General features: G+C 42.8%; 1 protein-coding gene across 1 annotated transcript in view; it reads left to right on the top strand.

Moving 5' to 3' along the window:
- Positions 1-23,776, top strand: part of LOC121500152 (beta-galactosidase-1-like protein 2) — a 56,056-nt gene that overhangs the window by 24,846 nt on the left and 7,434 nt on the right. Inside the window, exons 7-12 of the mRNA XM_041771630.1 lie at positions 3,913-3,994; positions 5,083-5,147; positions 15,727-15,811; positions 16,340-16,477; positions 16,981-17,061; positions 17,719-17,825. Of these exons, the coding sequence (XP_041627564.1) occupies positions 3,913-3,994; positions 5,083-5,147; positions 15,727-15,811; positions 16,340-16,477; positions 16,981-17,061; positions 17,719-17,825 (558 nt within the window). The remainder of the gene's footprint in view (positions 1-3,912; positions 3,995-5,082; positions 5,148-15,726; positions 15,812-16,339; positions 16,478-16,980; positions 17,062-17,718; positions 17,826-23,776) is intronic.

Here is a 23,776-nt window from a genome sequence, read left to right as displayed (position 1 = left end):
TAGAAACCAAAAGAACAGGAGAACAGATCAATGAAACTAGTTCTTTAGAAGAAGAATTGATTAAAAAAATAAAATAAAATCAATTAACCCCTGGCCAGACTTGTCAAAAAGGAAAGAGAAAGGATTCATATTAATACAATCATGCATGAAAGAGGAAAGCTCTGGATCAACACCAAGGAAATACAAACAATTTTAAGAACATATTATGAGCAATTATATGCCAACAAATTAGGCAATCTGGAAAAAAAAATGGATGCATTCCTGGAAATTTATAAGCTACCAAAACTGAAACAGGAAGAAATAGAAAACCTGAGCAGACCCATAACCAGCAAGGAAATTGAAGCAGGTATCAAAAATCTCCCAATAAACAGGAGTCCAGACGCTTCCCAGGGGAACTCTACCAAACATTTAAAGAAGAATTAATACCTCTTCTTCTGAAGCTGTTTCAAAAAACAGGAAGGGAAGGAAAACTGCCAAACTCGTTCTGTGAGGCCAGGGTTACCTTGATCCCAAAGCCAGACAGACACCCCAACAAAAAAGGAGAATTGAAGACCAATATCCCTGATGAGCTCGGATGTCAAAATTCCCACCAAGATACTAGCCAATAGGATCCAACAGTACATTAAAAGGATTATTCACCACAACCAAGTGGGATTTATCCGTGGGCTGCAAGGTTGGTTCAACATTCACAAATCAATTATCATGATACGTCACATTAATAAAAGAAAGCACAAGAATCATATGATCCTCTCAATTGGTACAGAAAAAGAATTTGCCAAAATATATCCTTTCTTGAATAAAACTCTCCACAATGTAGGGATAGAGGGAACATACCTCAAATCATAAAAGCTATGTACAAAAAGTCCACAGGGAATATAATTCTCAATGGGAGAACACTGGGAGCCTTTCCCCTAAGGTCGGGAACATGACAGGGATGCCCACTCCCAACTCTTGCTCAACATAGTACTGAAAGTCCTAGCCTCCGCAGTTGGACAACAAAAAGGCATTCAGATTGGTAAAGAAGAAGTCAAACTTTCACTCTTCACAGATGACATGTGAATTTTTCACCTCAAAATTGCTAGAACTCCTAGCAATTCCACAATGAGACAGGATATAAAGTCAACACATGGAAATCAGTTGCATTTCTATACACTAACAATGAGACTAAAGAAAGAGAAATTAAGAAAGAAATTTACAACTGCACCAAAACCATAAGATACCTAGGAATAAACCCAACCAAATAGGTAAGAGGTCTGTACTCTACAAACTACAGAACACTTATGAAAGAAATGGAGTAACGCACAAAGAGATGGGAAACAGGCCATGCTCATGGATTAGAAGAACAGATGTTGTGAAATGTCAGTGCTCCCCACGGCAACCTACACAGTCAGTGCAAGCCCTATCACAATACCATGGACTTTCTTCACAGAGTCGGAACAAATAATCCTAAGGTTTGTGTGGAATCAGAAAAGACCCCGAATAGCCAGAGGAATATTGAAAAAGAAAACCATAGCTGGGCGCATCACAATGCCAGATTTCAGGTCGTACTACAAAGTTGCGATCATCAAGACAGTGTGGTCCTGGCACAAAAACAGACACATAGATCAATGGAACAGAATAGAGAATCCAGAAGTGGACCCTCAACTCTATGGTCAACTAACATTTGACAAAGCAGGAAAGACTATCCACTGGAAAAAGGACAGTCTCTTCAATAAATGGTGCTGGGAGAATTGGACAGCCACGTGCAGAAGAATGAAACTGGACCATTCCCTTACACGAGACACAAAGATAAACTTAAAATGGACGAAAGATCTAAATGTGAGACAAGATTCCATCAAAATTGGAGAGGAGGACACAGGCAGCAACCTTTTCAACCTCGGCCACAGCAGCTCCTTGTTAGACACATTTCCAAACACAAAGGAAATAAAAGCAAAAATGAACTATTGGACTTGATCAAGATAAAAATACTTCTGTACAGCAAAGGAAACCACAAAATAAAAAGCAACCTATGGAATGGGAGAAGATATTTGCAAACGACGTATCAGATGAAGGGCTGGTATCCAAGATCTATAAAGAACTTATTAAACTCAACACCGAAAATCCAAATAATCCAGTCAAGAAATGGGCAGAATGGGCAGCCCGGGTGGCTCAGCAGTTTAGTGCCGCCTTCAGCCCAGAGCCTGATCCTGGAGACCCGGGATCAAGTCCCGCGTCGGGCTCCCTGCATGGAGCCTGCTTCTCCCTCTGCCTGTGTCTCTTCCTCTCTCTCTGTGTGTGTCTCTCAGGAATAAATAAATAAAATATTAAAAAAAAAAAAGAAATGGGCAGAAGGCATGAACAGACATTTCTCCAAAGAAGATGTAGCAATGGTCAGCAGATACGTGAAAACATGCTGAACATCACTGGCCACCAGGGAACTACACATCCAAACCACCGTGAGATCCCACCTCACCCCAGTGAGAATGACAAAACTTAACAAGACAGGAAACAACAGGTGTTGGCGAGGATGTGGAGACAGGGGACCCTCCTGCACTGTTGGTGGGAATGTGAGCTGGTGCAGCCACTCTGGAAAACTGTGTGGAGGTTCCTCAAAGAGTTAAAAATAGACCTGCCCTACGACCCAGCAGTTGTACTGGTTGGTGTTCACCCCAAAGATACAGATGCTGGCGATCGGAACGGGCACCTACACCCAGAGTTCTAGCAACAGTGGCCAAACTGTGGAAGGAGCTGAGGTGTCCTGCGGCAGGTGGAGAGAGAAGGTGTGTGCACAGCTACAGTGGAACGCTAGCCTTCGGAAGGGATGAACACTTGCCGCTTGCTTCGATGTAGGTGGACCTGGAGGGTGTTATTCTGAGGGAAATAAGTCAACCAAGGAAGACAGTTGTCCTGTGGTTTCACTCATGTGAGGAATATAAGAAACAGCCCAGAGCGTCACAGGGGAAGGAGGGAACGGGAAGTTGCCAGAGAGGGGGAGAATCCGTAGAAACTTGTGACGGTAGGAGGCCTACTGAGGGCTGCTGGACGATGGGGGGCGAGGGGACTTGGTGATCTGGTGATGGCGTGAAGGGGGGCGCTGATGTGACGGGCACCGAGGCCTCTCCACGGCTGACGAGTCACGAGCGCTGCGGCGTGCTACGTGCTGGCGAATTGCATTGAATAAAAAAGGAACCCGCTGCCCCTTGCACTCGTTCTGCTCACTCTCAGGCTTCCCGCCTTTCCCAGGGGTTGGGCGGAAGCAGACCACCCTTCTGACCCGACAAGCGGCTCTGGTGTAATTGCAGGGACAGTTTACCTTCCAGATCTTGTGACCCACAGGCCCAGGAAGGGGGACCTTTGGCCGCAGTCTCAGTATTTTATCTTAAAACAGATCCGTGTCTTCGCCTTTTCTCTTTCTCTTTGAAAGTAGAGGCCTTAAAGGCTCACCTGCAGCAAGTATGGCCACAGACTGGCTAAACCAAGATTGACTAGAGCTTGCCATTGACCAAAGGGCCGCCAGCAGTTGTGCGTGTTCCCTGGTCACCCTGTGGGTGGGTCCTCAGCATGTGGTCACCCTGAGCGTGGGAGGAGGGCGTCCGTCTGCTCTCGGGCGCACAGGCCAGATTCTCTGATGACTAGGCCTCGGGTCCTTAGGGGAAGGCGCTGGGCTAAGGTGAGTGCGAACCGTCGTCCCCTGCTTCTTCCTCTAGGCGGGACATTTGCGTTGTCAGTTTGGTGTCCCCGAGCGTGGCTGAGGCAGGGGTGACATTTTTGTTCCAATTTACTAACTTACAAGTAGTTGGATGGGGAATTCAGCCTTTTTCTCCACTTCCCAGTATCATTCCAGTATTTTTATCACCATGATTTTTCTTCCTAGAGAGAAGGCATCCCATGGGACCAGAGACAGTCCGTTTACCTTACTGACTTTCTCCCCAGGCCCTGGTTACAAGAGGGATTAAGGTGTTGCTTATGACTGGAGATGACGGAGAAGCGCTGACCAGAGGCCACTTGACACAGGGTACAACTTCTCTTTTCTCTGTCTCCTCTACCTTGAGGTCGGAAACACAACAGCGGTCCTTCTGATGCTTTTATTTCTCCATTTCCCATGCATGAGGCCCCATAGGTTTTTGGGATTTTTGTTTTTAAAGATTTTATTTACTTGAGTGAGAGAAAGAGAGACAATGTGAGTAGGGGGAGGGGTAGAGAAGCAGATTCCCCGCTGAGCGCAGAGGCTGATGCCCCGGTCCTGGGACCCCAAGATCGCAACCGGGGCTGAGGTCGGCCGCTTCCCTGCCTGAGCCACGCAGGTGCCTGGGGCCCCATAGTTTTTAGGAAAAAGTGGTGGGGCTAAGGTAGGGAGCCAGCGCTTCCATCTCCACGTCAGCAGCCATTACGTCCAGAGCAACAGCAACGCAGGGCACTTGCTCCGTCCTCTCCAGTGCTTAGTGGCCAGAGTGGGGCCTGGCCGGGGTCAGCGTGAAGAACAACAGGAAGTGGAGACAGCGGTAGAGAAAGGGCTGCCTTGGCCTGAGCCCAGGAGCTCAGGGGGCAGATACGCTTGGGGAATGCATGTGGTAGATAAACATGGAATCGGAACATAAGGAGGAAATGTGGATTGATACTTAGGGAAATGGAAGGAGGTGACAAGCCAAGAAGTAGAGCGGGAGGGCAGTGCCCCTGGCCTTTCCACTGGCCGCCTGTCAGGCGCGTTGTCCTCGGCTGACGGCCCCCCTTTGGCGCCCCTCATCTTGCAGGAAGGCAGGTCAGTGTTCTGAGTTGGAAGCTAAGGAGCCTGCAGTGAAGCCCAGGTCCTTGGCTGGTCACCCCTGGGCTGTCGCTCCGCTTGGCCTTCATGTATCATCAGCATAGTGGGACGTACTGCACCGCCCTTCTCACTGTCTGGGGCTCATTTAAATGCTGAATGAAGGGAGGCGTGTGAAAGCACTTTGTCTGAAGCAAGTGGGCATCCGCCTCTTTAGTGCTAACCTCCACGCACGAAGTGTTCACAGGAAGAGCGCGAGGGCCCTGGGGGAGGACCTGGAAGTGTGGGGCCTCTGCCCAGCGGCGCCTGTGCAGGACCTGGCGTGATACCCCTTCCCTCCACAGCACTCTCCACCGTTCACATGAGACACATAAAGAAAGAGACTTACGACACGCTCTTCTCGCTCCAGGTAAGGACATTGCAGAGACGGGAGCTGTTCTGATTCTTGCTCATGCGAGGACCTTTTAGCTCATTTTTGCGGGGGAGGGACATTCTCATCAGGGATTAGTTCAATGAAAACTCGGATCTGTTAGACCCTTGAAATGCCTGCACTCGGTGGTTTGCGGTGGAACTGAATAAAACCCCAGTGCTTACAATGCCTGGCCCATTGCCCCGTAGAAGGACATGGAACGAGAAGCATTGCCTGCCAGCAGGGCAGCATCAGTAGGAATCCTCACAGCAGTCCAGGGGCTATGCCCACCCAAACTGATAGCTCAGGTTTCAGGGAATGGGAGTCCTCCTGGCGGAGAAGCCTCAGTCTCGGGAGAGGAACCAAGTGGTACCCCTGTCACAGCCCCATGGGTGCAGATTCTGGGTGTCCTACAGGGAACTCTTGGTTCCAAGATACACTGCAGGCAGGAAGCTATGTCTCTAGTTGGATTTGTCTAGGATTCATAGTCGTCCAACCCAGATACAGTTTGCTAATCGGAGGCCATTTTAACCAGAACGATCTACCTGATAGCGTGGATAACATTCTGCCTTGATCTGGTTTTCAAGTGGACCTGAAGTCAGTTTGCATGGGCCAAGACAGAGGTTTATGTTAACCCTTCATTCATGGCCCCATCCACCTGTAACTACTTCTGATCCAGTGAGAAAGACATGGGTGTAAATAAACACAAGATAGGAAATGCTACTTGTAGTAAAACTATTAGTGGGTAACTGGAGATCAGAGGGTAGCATTGGCTTCTAGCATCAGCTGAGATCCGTGGTTACTTGCTTCACTTTGCACAGGACTGAGATATGTGGTATTAGGAGCAAAAAAGCATCTGTTAGTTGCCGTCCATATAAAATAATGCCTGGGGTTCTAAAAACTGTCAAATCCCTGATTCTCCTCCCTGTAGTCTAAGACAGCACTAAGATTTAGAGAAGAGTACAAAGGGATGGGTATCCAGCCTTCGGATGACTGGGCCAAAATCAGGAAGCAGTACAAGTGGCTGAGAGATGTGCAAGGGGTTGGGGTGAGTGCACTCCAAGAGAAGAGGAGGAGGAGGGACTATAATTCCCAGCAGAGTCCACGCTAAAATAGATGCTAATAACATTGATCATGGAAGAAGAATGAGGAGGCAATAAAACCAGTGGAATCCAGAGTTAGAAGTGGTAGGCTGTCTGTAATTAGCAAAGTGCTGAAAATGAGGTCATTTGTTTATTCATTGAGTCAGCCAGCAAATGTTTTTAGCATCTACTATGTGCCACTTAGGCACTTTTCAGGTCATTGTGTATAAAGTAGTGAACGAGGGCAGCCCTGGTGGCTCAGTGGTTTAGCGCCTCCTGCAGCCCAGGGCATGATCCTGGGGTCCCGGGATCGAGTCCCACGTCGGGCTCCCTGCATGGAGCCTGCTTCTCCCTCAGCCTGTGTCTCTGCCTCTCTCTCTCTCTCTGTCTCTATGAATAAATAAAATCTTAAAAAAAAATAAAGCAGTGAATGAGATCTCTAAAAGCAGAGGTTTTGGAGCTTATATTTTAGTGATAAGAGACAGACAATAAACAAATGAAGGCAAATGTAGAGTATGAGGTAGTAACAAGAGCTAGAAAAACATTAGATGATAACATTTATATACATGTTTTTACCTTATTATTCTTCCCAATTTTTTATGTTTTTTTTTTAAGATTGTATTTATTTATTTATGAGAGACCCAGAGAGAGGCAGGGACACAGGCAGAGGGAGAAGCAGGCTCCTTACAGGGAGCTGGATGTGGGACTCGATCCCGGGACCCCAGGGTCACGCCCTGAGCTGAAGGCAGACGCTCAACCGCTGAACCACCCAGGGATCCCTTCATGTTTATTTCTTAAATCACCATGTAAAAACTTATTGATCTTATTCTCATTTTACAGATGAGGAAACCGTGGTTTAGAATGGTTGAAGTACTGATTTGAGATCACATGTGAATAATCATGAAATAGAATAACCTGGGCTTAAACCCAAAAGTTCTGCCTCCAGATCCTGTGCTCTTCTCACTTTCTTATATCATCCACCATTAAGTTCCTTCTGTGGTGAGGGAGCAGTCATAGGAATTAAGTAGTGAAAGTTCGTTGTAATTTATTTTCAGTGCATTTCTTATGTGAGAAAGTGAACACGAGAGAAACACAATTCTTAGGACAGATGTAACCGAATATGGGGAGAAAGCAGAGCTTTTGAACACCTCGTTTGTTTTTGTGCTCTCGGTCAAAGAGCTGCTTCTCCGACTGGACAAAGTAGAGCCTACATAGTTAAAGGGGAGCAAAAGCGTGAAGTGGATGAGAATTTAGATGTTTCAACTTTATTTTTTTTTTTATTTTTTATTTTTTTAAATTTTTTATTTATTTATGATAGTCACAGAGAGAGAGAGAGAGAGAGGCAGAGACACAGGCGGAGGGAGAAGCAGGCTCCATGCACCGGAAGCCTGACGTGGGATTCGATCCCGGGTCTCCAGGATCGCGCCCTGGGCCAAAGGCAGGCGCCAAACCGCTGCGCCACCCAGGGATCCCAGATGTTTCAACTTTAGATCAGAATGAGCACATTGTTTTGAGTGGGTCCTCGTGCCGGGAAATGTGCTAGGCTCTGGGTGTAGACTGGTGATCAAACAGGTGTCTTCCTTGTCCTTGTCGGGGCTCTGTCGTTGGCTCTGTTCTGACTGGTATCTGCTATGTCACAGTAGGCTGAAGTCAACACAGAGTAATTATAAAGTCCCTGCATTAAAATTAAGAACAAAACAACAGCAACAAAGCTGAAATACCAAAATACAGGCAGGAAGAGATCCATTCTGATAACAGTTTATATGAAAGACCCTTAGGATGCTATCGGTGGCAGCCTTCACGTAAGTCAAATCTGTGGCATCTACTGCCAATAGTTTTGAAAGCTTGAATTTTATTACTATGAGTGACATTACAACATTTCTTCATACTGGTAGGAGCATGTTTGAAATATTTGTTTTTCTGCTCAGAACGTTGTGCCTTAGGAGATATTTTACTGAAGTGGAATGCTTCCAGGAAATATAAATCAGGATTTCTCTAAAAATAAATGGAAGGAACTGAGAGTATAGTTTGGAGTGAAGGTGTTTGGAGGGACACAGGAGACTCCTGAACTCCCAAACGTCCAGCCACCCGTAAGCAATTCTCTCTGAAACAGGTCCAGAAACTAGCTGAGTGACTATACGTACTGTGAGAATGAGAAAATACCCACATCAAAATAGGTGAGAAAGGCTAGACACATTCTCACCGTAAACCTCACCCCCATACAGTGCCACAGTCGAGAGGGAATCCCTAACCCCTAGCTACTCCCTGAGGAGTGAAAGACTGGGACCACACATCGAGCACCCCAACTTTCAAGACTTCCATTGGAGGTGTGGGCTTCCAAACACCTAGCTCTGAAAGCTGTGCCATGAGACCCAGAAGACTATAAGAAAAGAAGCAGTTGTGGTCTCGTGAGCACTAATCATAATTGACCCCCACACCCACCCGTCAGGGCTTAGCACAGAGGGAAAGGAAATATCATCCGTCTTCCAGTCAGTCCCTGAAGAGGTACATCTGCCTACTTTAAAAGTTGCTGCCTGAAGGCCAGCCTTCTAATTTCACGGGCCACTAAAGGCCGGCTGCAGTCTTCCCAGTCCTGGAAAGCTGGCAGACACTTCTCGCACCTTCTTTTCAGTTCACTCCAGTCATAAAATCAAGTCCCCAGAATCTCCGTAGAAGGAGCTTGTGAAAACATCTGGGACCTAGCTTTTGCAGCAGTGACCTGAAGAACAGGCTGCTGGATCACCTGGTTCTAGTAGCCAGTGGGGCCTGTGCTCATGGGTACTGCAGCAACAGACCAAACAAAAAGTCCTTAACAAGCACAGAAGCACCTCCTGCCCATACTGTGGCTGTGTATACCTGGGCCCAGAACAGAGGAACAAGCTACAATGTGCCCATCGCCCTGTGTGTCCCTGGAAGGAGCTTGCTGATTGTCATCTTCTCCTTTGGAACACAGTCAGTTCTTGGCACACACTCAACTACTGCGAGCCATTAAAATACAAAAAGATTGCTTGGACAACCACACAAGTTTGAGAGGCAGCCAGGAACTTAGGTTGGGCTGATCTCCTACGTGAGATCATTCTGTCAAGAGGGGGAGAGAATGCTATTTTATCTAAGCACAGAAAGTGACAGAGTCAAAGAAAATGAAAGAAACAGAAGAATAAGCTCCAAACAGAAGAAGAAACTCCAGAAACAGATCTTAATGAAATGTAAATAAGTGTTTGCCTTATAGAGTTCGAAATAATCATCACAGCGATACTTACTGAGGTCAAGAGGGCAATGCATGTGCAAAGTGAGAATTTTCAGCAAAGTTCCAAACAAATCACAGAGCTGAAGAATACAATACTGAACTGAAAGAGTCAATAGAGAGGCTCAATAGAGACTCGATGAAATGAAAAAAATGGATCTGCAAACTCGAAGACAGGGCAGTAGAATTCATCCAATCTTAAGAGAAAGAGAAAAAGAAAAAAGAATGAAAGTGTGCTGAAAGCATAGGGGATGATTTATGGACATCTGGGCTCTTGCCATAGTTTGGCTATTCTGGAGATTGCTGCTATGAACATCGGGTGCAGGTGCCCCTGCAAATCAGTATGTTTGTTTCCTTTGGATAAATCCCCAGCAGTGCAATTGCTGGGTCGTAGGGCAGCTCTATTTTTAAAATTTGAGGACCCTCCACACAGTTTCCCAGCGTGGCTGCACCAGTTCACATTCCCACCAACAGTGCAGGAGGGTTCCCCTTTCTCCACATCCTCTCCAACATCTGTTGTTTTCCGAGTAGTTAATTTTAGCCATTCTGATAGGTGTCAGGTGGGATCTCATTGTGCTTTTGATTTATATTTCCCTAATGATGAGAGATATCAAGCAATATGTCTGTTGGCTATTTGTAGATCTTCCTTGGAAAAAGGTTTGCGATAATTTGTTCAAATAAACCTTTTGTCCCTCTCTTGACCTCTTCATCTTCTGGGGCCCAATTATCTGGATATTATTTTGCTTTTATGGAATTGCTGAGTTCTGAAAGTCTCCTTTCACGATACAGGAGTTGTCTTTTTTCTTTTCAGCTTCCTTATTTTCCATCATTTTGTCTTTAATTATCAGTGACTCTTTCTTCTGCCTCATTTATCCTCGCTGTTAACCCCTCGATTTGTGACTGCATCTCAGTAATGGCATTTTAAATTTTGGCCTGATTAGATTTTATTTATTTATTTATTTATTTATTTATTTATTTATTTATATTATTATTTTTTTTATCCCCAGCAGTGCAATTGCTGGGTCTGATTAGATTTTAGTTCTTTTATTTCTATAGTAAAAGATTCTCTAGTGTCTTAGTGGTTGAGCATCTGTTTTTGGCTCAGCTTGTGATCTCGGGGTCCTGGGATCAAGTCCTACATTGGGCTCCCCGCAGGGAGCCTGCTTCTCCCTCTGCCTGTGTCTCTGCCTCTCTCCCTGTGTCTCTCATGAATAAATAATAAAATCTTAAAACAAAAACTATAGTTCAGACGTTTTACTTATATCCATATTGATTAAATCCCTGATGCCAAGTATTACCTACTGTTCTTTCTTTTGGGGCAAATTTCTTGGTCTAATTATTGTTTCCAGAAGGGAAAAGAGGAATGAAAAAAAAAGAAAAGAAAAAAACCCAGTAAAAACAGTGATAAGAACAACAACAACAAAAACTTCAGGAGGTGTTTCTGGTACATGCTGTGTACACTCTGCTCTTGTCTTTTGGCTACTCTTTCCACTGGTCCTTCCACCACAGAACTCTTCCTTGCTTGTAGTGGTTGTAGTGAGGAGTGTTTGGACCTTTAGGTAGGTGTCCTTTTGTTTGTCGAGATAAGCCTGCAAAAGAGAGAAAGAAAATAAGAAAAAACACAAAGACAACAAAAATCAAACAAAAAAGACTGGTCCAAGACAAGAGAAAAGGAAATGGAACAAAAATGCAAACAAAGAGATAATAAGCTATAAATAAGCCTGATTCTTTTTTTTTTTTAAGATTTATTTATTTATTTATGATAGAGAGAAAGAGCGAGAGAGAGAGGCAGAGACACAGGAGGAGGGAGAAGCAGGCTCCATGCACCGGGAGCCTGACGTGGGACTCAATCCCGGGACTCCAGGATCGCGCCCTGGGCCAAAGGCAGGCGCTAAACCACTGCGCCACCCAGGGATCCCCGATAAGCCTGATTATTAAAAAGAAAAAAGGAAGAAAGAGAAGGGAAAGGAAAAGAGAGAGAGAGAGAGAGAGAACAGGAGCCTGACCTGAAAAATAAGAGAAGGAAACAAATGGACCAACAAATGAACAATAGATTATAAACATTGATACAAAAATATAATAGTAAAGAGAAATATATATATATATATTTTTTAATTTTTATTTATTTATGATAGTCACAGAGAGAGAGAGAGAGGCAGAGACACACAGGCAGAGGGAGGAGCAGGCTCCATGCACCGGGAGCCCGATGTGGGATTCGATCCCGGGTCTCCAGGATCGCGCCCTGGGCCAAAGGCAGGCGCCAAACCGCTGCACCACCCAGGGATCCCTATATATATTTATAAAATAAAGGGTAAAGAATAAAAAAATTAAGAAATGTAAAAATTTTTTTTTCAATTTTTTAAAAATTAAGAAAACAGGACAAAAAAGAAAAAGAAAGAAAGAAAGAAAAAGGAAGCAAGCCTGGTCCTATTTCCCCTGGAAGCTGATGTTTTGGAGCTTTCTTTAATCAATAGACTTGGTAGATGTGGTGGCTTGTGCTGTTCTTAGGGAGAGGCCTGCTGGGCTGGCCCACAAGCTGGCTGGCCCTTGTGAAGATGCTCTTGCCAAGTGCAGGGGAGCAGGGTTTAGTGTAGGGGACTCCAGCCCCCACTGGGGGTGCTCTCTGACTATGCTAGTGGGGTAGAGGAGGGGGGAGTGGTGGAGGAGCAAGAGTATGGGGTCACCCTACCCTCTTGTCCCTGGGGAGCAGAACTCCAGGCCACCACTGTTCAGGAGGACCTTTTAGAAAAGCAGACAATGTCCTGTGCCCCAGGCTTTCATCAGTTCCCTGTCCTTACCCTCTCTGTGCCTGGGCCATTGGCACAGCCAGCACCACAGGTCTCCTGCATTTTATCTCTGGCTGGTGGCTGGAATTCAAAATTCCAAGTTTTAAAGTCCAGGTGAGGTGTGGGCCCACTCCTATGCCCCAGAGGAGAGGCTCCGGGCATTCCCAGCACCATCCTGACCGCAGAAAGCTGTCGCACAGTGTATGCAGAGGCTACAGTTTATTGTAATGCTCAGCAAAAAGCTGGAACCAGGTTATTGGGCATCTGCACTCAACTTAGTCCCCTACTCCCTTCTGTTCCAGAAAAGCGGTCACAGAGGCTTGAATCTGTGGTGGCAGACAGGGAAAGTGGCGGCCAGGTTACCTGCAGTCTGCTCCTGTCTCTGCTTTCTGGTTAATTCTGCCACAGAAAAGCAGCCACTGGGTGTGCAACACAGGATTTAAGCCTACGTGTCTCACAGCAAAACGTTGTTGAGGGATTTTCTGCCCTCTGCACACACCTCTGACCCTACTATTGAGCACCACTCAGTGGCTCCCCTCTTGCCTTTTGTCTTTGGAGAGGGAAAATACGTTCTTCCAAATGGCCTCTGGGAAGGAGAGTGATCTCCCTGTGCAACCCTGGGCATCTCTTCTTTGTGGATTATTGTGCGGTCCTGACAATTTTCTCATTTTCTCTGGGCTCTTTCTCATTTTCTCCCTCTTCCTGACTTTGCTCTGTGCAAAGAGTCCTCTTCCCTTTGTGGTCACACAGCTGTCCTCTTCCCAATCCAAACTTCACATCTGCCACATTCTCTCCCTCCAACTGTGCAGAGTGTTTCCTTAATTGTCACATCTTCTTTTTAGGTGTTCCAAATAGTTGAACATTGATCTGGCTGTTTTTGAAGGAGGAGGCAAGTTCAGGATGCCCCTACTACCCTACCATCTTACATCTACCCCCTCCTTATGGCTATCAGATTTTTAGCAGAAATCTTATAGACTAGAAGGAAGTGGGATGGTATATTCAAAGTGCTAAAAGATAAAAACTGCCAGCCCAGAATACCCTACCCAGCAAAAGTGTCCTTCAGAATAGAAGGGGAAGTGGACTTTGCCAGACAGACAAAGCTAAAGGAGTTCGGGGCATCTAAGTGGTGCAGTTAGGCATCTGCCTTCACCTCAGGTCATGATCCCAGTGTCTTGGGTTTGAGCCCTGTGGTGGCTTCTTGCTCAGCAGGGAGCCTGTTTCTCCTTCTCCCTCTGCCTGCCATTCCTTCTGCTTGTGCTAAATAAATAAATAAATAAATAAATAAATAAATAAATAAATTTATTGGAAAGCTAAAAAATTTCATCACAACAGACTAGCTTCACAAAAAATGTTGAAAGAAGATAATCTGAAAGAAACGGTAAGCTAATTAGTAACAGGAAAAGCTAATTTGTAACAGGAAGACATATGAAAGTATAAAACTCACTGGTGAAGGTAAATGTATGGTTAAATTTAGAACACTCTAATGTCCTAGCAGGTAAATCAGTTTTAACTCTAGTATGAAGTTTAAAAGACAAAGGTATTAAAAATAATTGTCACTACAATAATTTTTTAATGATACACAAGGTAAAATTATAAATTGTGACATCAGAAATATAAAATGTAGGGAGAGGGTTAAAAATGTAGAGTATGTGTTTGAAATTAACCAACCTGTTGCTAGTAGAATAGGTTGCTATCAATATGGGATGTTTTATGTAAGCCTCATGGTAACCAGAAAACAAAATCCTGTGGTAGATATACAAAAGTTAAAGAAAGGAATCAAAACATACCAGTACAGAAAAATCATCAAACCACAAAGGAAGACATTAAGAGAGGAACAACAAGGAAGGAATTACAAACAACCAGAAAAGCATTAACATAATACCTACCAATATTACACTAAATGTAAAATGGACTAAATCCTCTAATCAAAAGACACAGAATGGCTAAATAGGTTTTTTTTTTTTAAGATTTTATTTATTCATGAGATACACAGAGGGTGAGAGAGGCAGAGACAGGCAGAGGGAGGAGCAGGCTCCATGCGGGGAGCCCGACGTGGGACTCGATCCCGGGGCTCCAGGATCAGGCCCTGGGTCGAAGGCAGGCGCTAAACCGCTGAGCCACCCAGGGATCCCCGCTAAATAGGTTTAAAAAAAAAAAAGAACCAACCATCTATTGGCAACAAGAAACTCACGTCAGCCTTGAGGACACACAGACTGAAATCAAAGGATGGAAAAAGATATTCCATGAAGATAGAAGCCAAAACAAATCGGATGGGTAGCTATACTTATATCAGACAAAATACACTAAGACAAACTGTATCAACAGTCAGGAGATAACAAATGCTGGCAAGGATGTGGAGAAAAGAAAACCCTTGTATACTGTTGGTGGAGACGTAAACTGGTAAAAACCATTATGGAAAACACTGTAGAGGTTCATAAATTAAAAATAGAACTGCCGTATGATTTAGAAGTCTTGCTTCTGGGTATGTATGCAAAGGGAATGAAATAATTATCTTGAAGAGAGATCTGTACTTCTATGTTCATAGCTGCATTATTTACAATAGCCAAGATATGGAGACAGCCTAAGTGTGTGATAATGGATAAATACATAAAGAAAATGTGATTTTTATAAGTTTATGTATTTCGATGATGTATATGTCCATAAATGTGATTGTTTTATTTGTATATGTAGTATTCCATAGTGTGTGTGTGTGTGTGTGTGTGTGTGTGTACATAATGAAATCTTGCCATTTGCAACACTATGGGTAGATCTAGGGGGTATAATGCTAAGTGAAATAAGTCAGAGAAGGACAAATACCATATGATGTCTCTCAGGTGGAGTTTAAGAAACAAAATAAATGAACAAACAAAAAAAGAGATCAAGAACGGACTCTTAAAGACCAGTGTGTTAAACCTGTAGTTGCCAGGGGGAGGTGACGGGGGTTGGGTGAAATAGGTGAAGGGAATTAAGCACACAGGATGAGCAGTGAGAAATCTATGGAATTTTTGATCATTATATTGTACACCTGAAACTAATAGAACATTTAATTATACTTTAATAAAAACAAAACACAATTATGGGAATTGAGAATTCTTATTTAATGGGATTTAACATTTTTAGTATTTGTTTGTTGATCATTTTTAGTGCTTCTCCTGGGCCAGGCAATTTTTACTAGGCCTCTAATCTGGTCCCTGAAGGGAATGAAGAGATCCTTTGTTCCAGAAAGGGATATGTGACTTTGGTAGATGATTTTACCAAAGCCTGAGGGAGAAGTCCATTGAAACCCCAAGAGGACCAGGTAAATGACCTGAGAAAAGAGAGTAGAACTCTGGGTATGTGAGCCGTGGGGGGATGCTCTGAGTCGTAAAGGGAGTTTGTGAGGACTGGGCCTCGCAGGTCCCTACTAAGCAATTCAAGGCTTTTAAACTGTAGCAAACTTGACTAAATGGACACTTCATTTTTCTCAGGGTCGGAGCCCCATACTGATGATGGTGTACACGGCAAGATCTTTGGACGGATGGGGCACTGCCCCCCATTCTGCAGATTCACATAGTGAGTACTTCCTAGATCCTTTCTCAGGAGAATAGAGACACAGATGGCACTGGTCTGCACTTGAGATTCAGGGCACAAGGCTGAAGCAGCCCCCCCCCCGCCCCCGGGGTCATTGGGTCATTGTAATCGGAATGGAAATTTGGAAATTTGAGCAGTGTTTCCACTCTGATTGTATTAAAGTGATTAGAGTGCGTTGTTCTGACAGGGCAATTCAATGAAAGTGCGTTGGGTGGAAGTCGAGTGTTCCCTGGTCCCAGATTAGCTTCCATGTCCTTCCAGGAGAGTTGACAAATACCATTAAAATGTGTTTTGAAGGTAAATATTCCCAACACCATGATTTTAGTTACTCACTGTGAGAAGCTACTAAGTACTTCAGGGACGCTGAGGTACTTAGACATATATTTACCTAAGACTAAGATGCATAAACAAATGTGATACGTGCAGTTTGAACAGCCCACAAAGGGCTAATAATGTTCCCAAATTTTAATTTTCTCTCCCATTTATCCTTTTCCTCCTACCTACGTGCAGTGTTAAAGAAAGAGGTACGTGAAATGTTCAATGCTAGTTTCTCCCTCAACTTCTATATGTTCCATGGTGGCACCAACTTCGGCTTCATGGGTGGATCTACATCTTTGGATAATTACCTCCCTATGATCACGAGCTATGGCAAGTACTTGTGCCCCGCAGCTATCTCCAACCTAGGCCACCCCACCGTTTGAGATTGGAGCCTCCTCGGGTGGGTCTCTGGGAGCAATCTCCGGGACTGGAGGGAAGGAGGAAAGGAGTAAGGGAAGGAGGGAAGAAGGGAGAGAGGGAAGGAAGGTGGGAAGGAAGGGAAGGGAAGGGAAGAAGGGAAGGGAAGGAAGTTTAATTAGAAATTAAATAAAAAAAGAGAAACCACTGGATTGGAGTAGCCTTGAGCTCTCAGCCGGACTTACTCGATATCCAGGGACTGGGGTTATTGGCCTTCAGGTGAAAGCCCTGGGAGGTATGGCAGGTGTCTCCTGGTTTGGACTAATTGGGACACGGTATTTTCTTATCTAATGCCAAAAATTTTCCTTGCAAAGCTGTTTTAAGGATCTTTTTGCTTTGTACTGAGCTCTCATGTCTTCCTTTGCTGCAGTTGGAACTTTCTTAGGGAAAATGACAGATTTCTTTATATTTTTCAGACTACGGGGCACTGCTGACAGAGAACGGAGAATATACTCCTGAGTACTTCTCGTATCAAGACTTTTTTAGCTTTTCTTTGGGTACCTACAGCAACGTCTCTGAATAATAACTCAGCCTCTCAACTGGTCTCTTATCCTGTGAAGAGGGGATTGATGGAATGGATAAGGATGGACTTTTGGGGAGATATCCAGTTTATTCCAGTTTATTTTACCATTAGGCCATGGGGGTTCACATATGCACAGAATACAGGACTCAGCCTCTAGTTACTCAGCATCTAGGGCCATGTTGCTTACTTGGCTGTGCATGGGAATCCTCTCTGGAACTTGTAGGGCCCATCCCGGCACTGTTATTATTATTTTTTTTCCGGCACTGTTAGATAAGTATGTCTTGTTTGAGATGGGGAAGAAGGACAGAACCTGAGCGTTCATATTTTCCCGTCGGACTTTAGGAGAGTCTAACGAGCGGGCCGGGTTGAGCACTCTTGGTCCAGCTGTGGTATTGATGTGCCACGTCCTCTTCCCAGACAGCAGGACATCCTGCCTCAGAGCCTATAAATATGAAAGGATCCCACTCAGTTACTGCCTACCTTACGATTCTTCCCGGAGTTGGGAAAGCAGTACTGTGACTGACTGGATTCCTTATTCATGGTGGTTTGGGGGTAGCAGAGTATGTGGTGGCCTTGAATGGGGGTGGAAGAGGATCTCAGAATAGTCCAATCTTCTGTTTTTTAATTGCAGGGATTCCCAAGCACCCCCAACCAGATTCTATACCTAAGGCTATATATAAGTCAGTGATAACACCATACTACATTTCCCTGTGGGACATCATGCCCTACTTGGAGGAGGTAAGCATTTTCCGGGTGTAAAAGCATGGGATAGCCTTTGGACAGACAAGGGAGGAGGGAAAATATTAGCTCAAAGAATAGGGAGTAAATTATTGGGGAAGTAAAAGCAATTCTTAGTAGGTTTAATTTCTTCTCCTAATTTTTGTTTGTTTTAGTATCATTTATTTTAGGTGTAACTTTTAAGAGAAGCACATAGTTGGAATTTGGTTTTAGGTACAAAATGAAATTTATCTTTCAAAAGAGAAATTACCCTGTTAATGATCTAGAATTATATCTGACTTAAACATTGTTCCATTATTTTAATCGAGGTTTGCACAATGCTTCCTTCTTTTCATGAATGAACTGTATTTTCTTTCCTTTAATTTCTCTATTTTACTTTATTTATTTTATTTTTTTAAATTGTTTTTAATTTCTCTATTTTAGAAGCAACATTTACTATATTCAGTGCTAACTAGTGATTGCTTTTAGGGTTGTTTTTGTTTTGTTTTGGGGTTTAAAATTAGTTTCAGAGGTAGAACTTAGTGATTCATCAGTTGCATATCACACCCCATGCTCATTACATCACGTGCCCTCCTTAATGCCCATCAGCCAGTTACCCCAACCTCGTACCCACCTCCCCTCCAGAGACCCTGTTTGTTTCTTAGAGTTCAGTGTCTCTTATGGTTTGTCTCCCTCTCTGAATTCATCTTATTTTATTTTTTCTTCCCTTCCCTTATGCTCATCTGTTTTGTTTCTTATATTCCACATATGAGTGAAATCATATAGTATTTGTCTTTCTCTAAATGACTTATTTTACTTAGCATAATACCCTCTAGTTCCATCCATGTCGTTGCAAATGGCAAGATTTCATTCTTTTTGATGGCTTGGTAATATTCCATTTCAAATATGTGTATATATGTATATATACACACACACACATACATACATACATACATACACACCACCTCTTCTTTACTTTTTATTTTTTTATTTTTTTTACCACTTTTTAAAAATCATTTGTTGATGGACATCTGAGCCCCTTCCATAGTTTGGCTATTGCAGACACTGGGGTGCAGGTGCTCCTTCAAATCACTATGTTTGTATCCTTTGGACAAATACCTAGTACTCCAATTGCTGGGTGGTAGGGTAGCTCTATTTTTAACTTTTTGAGGAGAAAATAGCTACATTGTTTTCTAGGGTGGCTGCACCAGTTTGCATTCCCACCAACAATGTAAGAGGGTTCCCTTCTCCACTTCCTTGCCAACATCTGTTGTTATCTGACTTGTTAATTTTAGCCATTATGACAGATGTGAGGAGGTATCTCATTGTGGTTTTGATTTATATTTCCTTGACGATGAGTGATGTTGAACATTTTTTCATGTGTCTGTTGGCTATGTTATGTATTCTTTGGAGAAATGTCTGTTCATGTCTTCTGCCCATTTCTTGACTGGTTATTTGTGTTTTTGGGTGTTGAGTTTGATAAGTTCTTTATAGATCTTAGATACTAGCCATTTATCTGATAAGATGTTTGCAAATATCTTTTCCATTCCATAGGTTTTACAATTCAGAATAAGACACCCAGAACCAATTCAGGAATATTCAGAAAATTTAAATGTAAAGAAACAGTGTAAATGTTGCAGAATACTGGGAAAATTTCCTTTCAATAGCATAACCAAGAAGAGATCCCTCCCTTCTGAAGATGGTTAGAATGAAGATCTAGGGTAATGATCTTTAAACTTTTGGTTTAGTAGAGGGACTCTCTTCAAACTCCCTGCAGTGTTCAGTACATAAAGCATGCACTGGTTAATCAGGGGTGGTGGTTCTGACTCTCTGTACTTGAATCCTAAGGGTCAGTCATCCTTTCTCTAGCAGGGTACATATTAGGATGGCTCACATGCCACTTCTGACTTACCTGTAGGGCTTAAAGGGACATAGTTTGGAAACCATTTGCATATAGGAAAACCTGTGTAGCTATTCACACAATACTTAGTAAACAATCTTTGGGGAACTGTATTATCAAGATACTGTTTTGGGGGAACTTCCAGTCTAATACAGAGGAGAGGTGAGTAGAGATTAGGGGTTGTAGGTCCCATGATAGAGGAATGAAGGCAGCACAGCATTGTCAAGGGAACATAGTATTGTGTTGTGCATAAACTCTGGAGCCAAGACTGGGATTGAATCTTTGCTCCAGTATTTACCCTGGGGTGGTCATTTAACCTCATTGTAAGTTTCCCTACTGGAAAATAAAGCAAATAATTGCACTTACTTCATAGGACTGTGGTGTGGATTAAGCAGCTAATATTTGAACGTGAACTGTAGTAAGTGCTGAGCATGTGCTAGCTGCTGTGTTATTATTTAGAGAGATGTTCAGCATTCTGGACAGTCACAGGATCCAATATTATATCCCAATTGAGGTGATTTTGAGATCCAAAGGATTGAATAGGAGCTTAATGAGATGAATAGTAGGGTAGAATGGGGGAGGGAAAGGAATTTGAAGCATAGTGGAAACCATTTGTAAAGACATGGAAAGAAATGCATGTTTAGGGAATTGCAAATAGGATGAATGAAAAGTGTTTGTAAAGGAGTGCCAAGTAAGGGACTGGGTACCCCATGTTGGAGGGTCCTGTGGTTTTAAATGTTTTCTTATGGAATTTTGAAGACATGAATAAGTGGCAGCGAGAAAAGTAGTGAACCCCTATGTGCTCAACATGCACCTCAACCTTATTAATATGTGGCTAAACTGTTTCATTTATACCCATATTCCTTTTCCTCTACTATTTTTAAGATTCATTTAAAACAGATCCTAGATATCATATAATTTCAACTATAATTAAACATGTATCTGAAAAGATAAAAACTCTTTTAAAAATACAACTACAGGGATCCCTGGGTGGCGCAGCGGTTCGGCGCCTGCCTTTGGCCCAGGGCGCGATCCTGGAGACCCGGGATCGAATCCCACATCGGGCTCCCGGTGCATGGAGCCTGCTTCTCCCTCTGCCTGTGTCTCTGCCTCTCTCTCTCTCTCTCTCTGTGACTATCATAAATAAATAATAATAAAAAAAATTAAAAAAAAAATACAACTACAAAATCATTATCATTCTTGATGACGATGGTGATAGTAGTAATAATCCCTAAAAGTCAGTGATTTCCTGGGAAATATTTAGTAACAGGGTCTCTAGAGGGAAAAACTCTGATTAGTAGTGTTTGCCAATTCCTGTGGTGTAAATATTCCCACTATGGCTAATTTAAAGACTCTGGCATGACAATACTGCATACAGAATTAAAATACAGGGTTGGGTAGAAATGTGCACAGTTGTCACTCATGAGCTGGTACAGACTGGCTGGAGCACACCACCACTGAAAATCATAAAATCCAGTGTTCCGATTTTCCCAATTATCTCATAACATTTTTTTGCATTGATTTGTTAAAATCAGGATCCCACTGAGGTCAGCCACACATTGTATTTAATTGATACGTGTCTTAAATCTCTTTTCATCGAAAGATGTCTTTTCTTTTTATTACATTTATTTGTTGAAGAGCAAGATTATTTGTACTATAGAATTTCCTACATTCTGGGTTTGCTAATTAGATCCCCATGTATCTGGGAACATGTCTTTATACTCCCCACATTTTTAGTAAACTCGTCTAGATGCTTGATGAAATTTGAGTTAGGTGCTTTTAAAAAAATTGTTTGCAAGTATACTTCATAGGTGATGCTGTCATATTTTTATGCATCATATCCCAGGCACGTAATGGCTGGTCATTTCTGTTTTCATAATTGACCAGTGGGTTCAGGAGTAGTTAGCCCTGTCTACCCACAAACAAGTTTCCCATCAGCCTTTTACCTAATGGTTTTAGCAGTCATTGACAATTATTAACTTTATCCAATATTTCATTAAGGCTTTCAAAATAGTGTCATTCTTTTTAAAGATTTATTTATTCGAGAGAGAGAGCAAGAGAGTGGTTGAGTGAGACACAGACGGGGAAGGAGAGGGAGAAGCAGACTTCCCTCTGAGCAGAGAGCCTGATGTGGGGCTCCATCCAGGATCCTGGGATCATGACCTGGGCCCAAGGCAGATGCTTAACTGAGCCACCCACGTGCCCCAAAATAATATTATTCTAATTTAGTCATTTATTCTGCATTTATACACTTGAATTCCTCTATGTAGAAAAACTTTTCTTCATGAATTATCTCGTTACCTTAATATACAGTTTGTAAAGAAAAGTTAGGACAGAAGTTCAAGGATTTTCTCTTATCAAATAATGGATTTATTCCTGGATATCCTCCAAAAGTGGTCAGTGAGGGGATCCCTGGGTGGCTCAGTGGTTTAGCGCCCGCCTTCGGCCCAGGGTGTGATCCTGGGGTCCCGGGATCGAGTTCCGCGTCGGGCTCCTTGCATAGACCCTGCTTCTCCCTCTGCCTGTGTCTCTGCCTCTTTCTCTCTCTCTGTGTCTTTCATGAATAAATAAATTTTTTAAAAAAGTGATCGATGAAGTTATTTTGCTCTTGTTTTTATTTGATTATAAACTCAAAATTTAGATTTTTTTATTTTCAATTGAAGTATACTTGGCATATAATATTATATAAGTTTCAGGTGTACAAGATTCTGATTTGAAAATGGTAGACAGTACAAAATGCTCAGCACAGTGAGTACAGTTACTGTCTGTCACCATACAAGGTTATTACAGAATTGCTGACTATATTCCCTATGCTGTACTCTTTATCCCTATGACTTATTTATTTTATACTTGGGATTTAATACCTCTTAATGGCCTTCACCTATTTTCCTCAGGCCCTCCACCCCCTGCCATCTGGCAACCACCAATTTTTTCTCTATATTTATGAATCTGTCTCTGTTTGTTTGCTTATTTTTTTTTCAGATTCCAGATATAAGTGAAATCACATGGTATTTGTTTTTCTCTGTATTATTTCACTTAGCATAATACTCTCTAGGTCCATCTATATTGTTGTGAATGTAAGATTTTATTCTTTTTATGGCTGAGTACTATCTATCCCCCACATCTTCTTTAGTCATTCGTCTGTCAGTGACTACTTATGTGGCTTCCATATCTTAACTATTGTAAGTAACTTTACAGTAAACATAGGGGTACATATATTTTTCAAAGTAGTGTTTTTGTTTCCTTCAGGTCAGTGGTGGAACTATTGGGTCATATGGTAGTTCTATTTTTTATTTTTTGATGAGCTGCTCTACTGTTTTCCACAGTGGCTGCCCCAAATTACATTTCCACTAACAGTACATGAGGGTTCCTTTTTCACCACATCCTCATCAATACGCATCCTCTGCCCATTTTTAAATTGAATTATATGTTTTTTTGATGATGATTATACAGGTTCTTTACGTATTTTGGATGTTAGGCCCTTATCAGATAGATCATTTGCAAATACTTTCTCCCAATCAGTAGGTTGCCTTCTCATTTTGTTGAGGGTTTCCTTTTTCATGCAGAAGCTTTTTAGTTTAGTAGAGATTTGATGTAGTTTACTTTACCTTTTGCTTCCCTTGCCTGGGGAGACAGATCCAGGGAAATATTGCTAAGGCTGATGTCCAAGAGTTTACAACCTATATTTTCTTTTAGGAGTATTATAGTTTCAGATCTTACATTTAGGTATTTAATTAAACATTTTGAGTTTATTTTTATGTATAGTATAAGAAAATGGTCCAGGGGCACCTGGGTGACTCAGTGGCTGAGCATCTGCCTTTGGCTCAGGTCATGATCCTGGAGTCCCTGAGATCGAGCCTGCTTCTCCCTCTGCCTATGTCTCTGCTTCTCTCTCTCTCTCTCTCTGTCTCATGAATAATTAAATAAAATCTTTAAAAATAAATAATAAACAAACCTTTTTGAAAACCCATTAAACATGTTTTGAACCTATTGTCGTCATTCCTTTTGATATTCCAATTGTCTCATTTCCTTTAAGTTGGCTCCTGTGTCTTGTCTTGACATGAGTTCAATA

The sequence above is a fragment of the Vulpes lagopus genome, chromosome 10, assembly GCF_018345385.1.
Source record: "Vulpes lagopus strain Blue_001 chromosome 10, ASM1834538v1, whole genome shotgun sequence".
Classification (NCBI taxonomy): domain Eukaryota; kingdom Metazoa; phylum Chordata; class Mammalia; order Carnivora; family Canidae; genus Vulpes; species Vulpes lagopus.
Note: the sequence above shows the minus strand (reverse complement) of the source record. Positions and strands in the feature narration are given on the sequence as shown.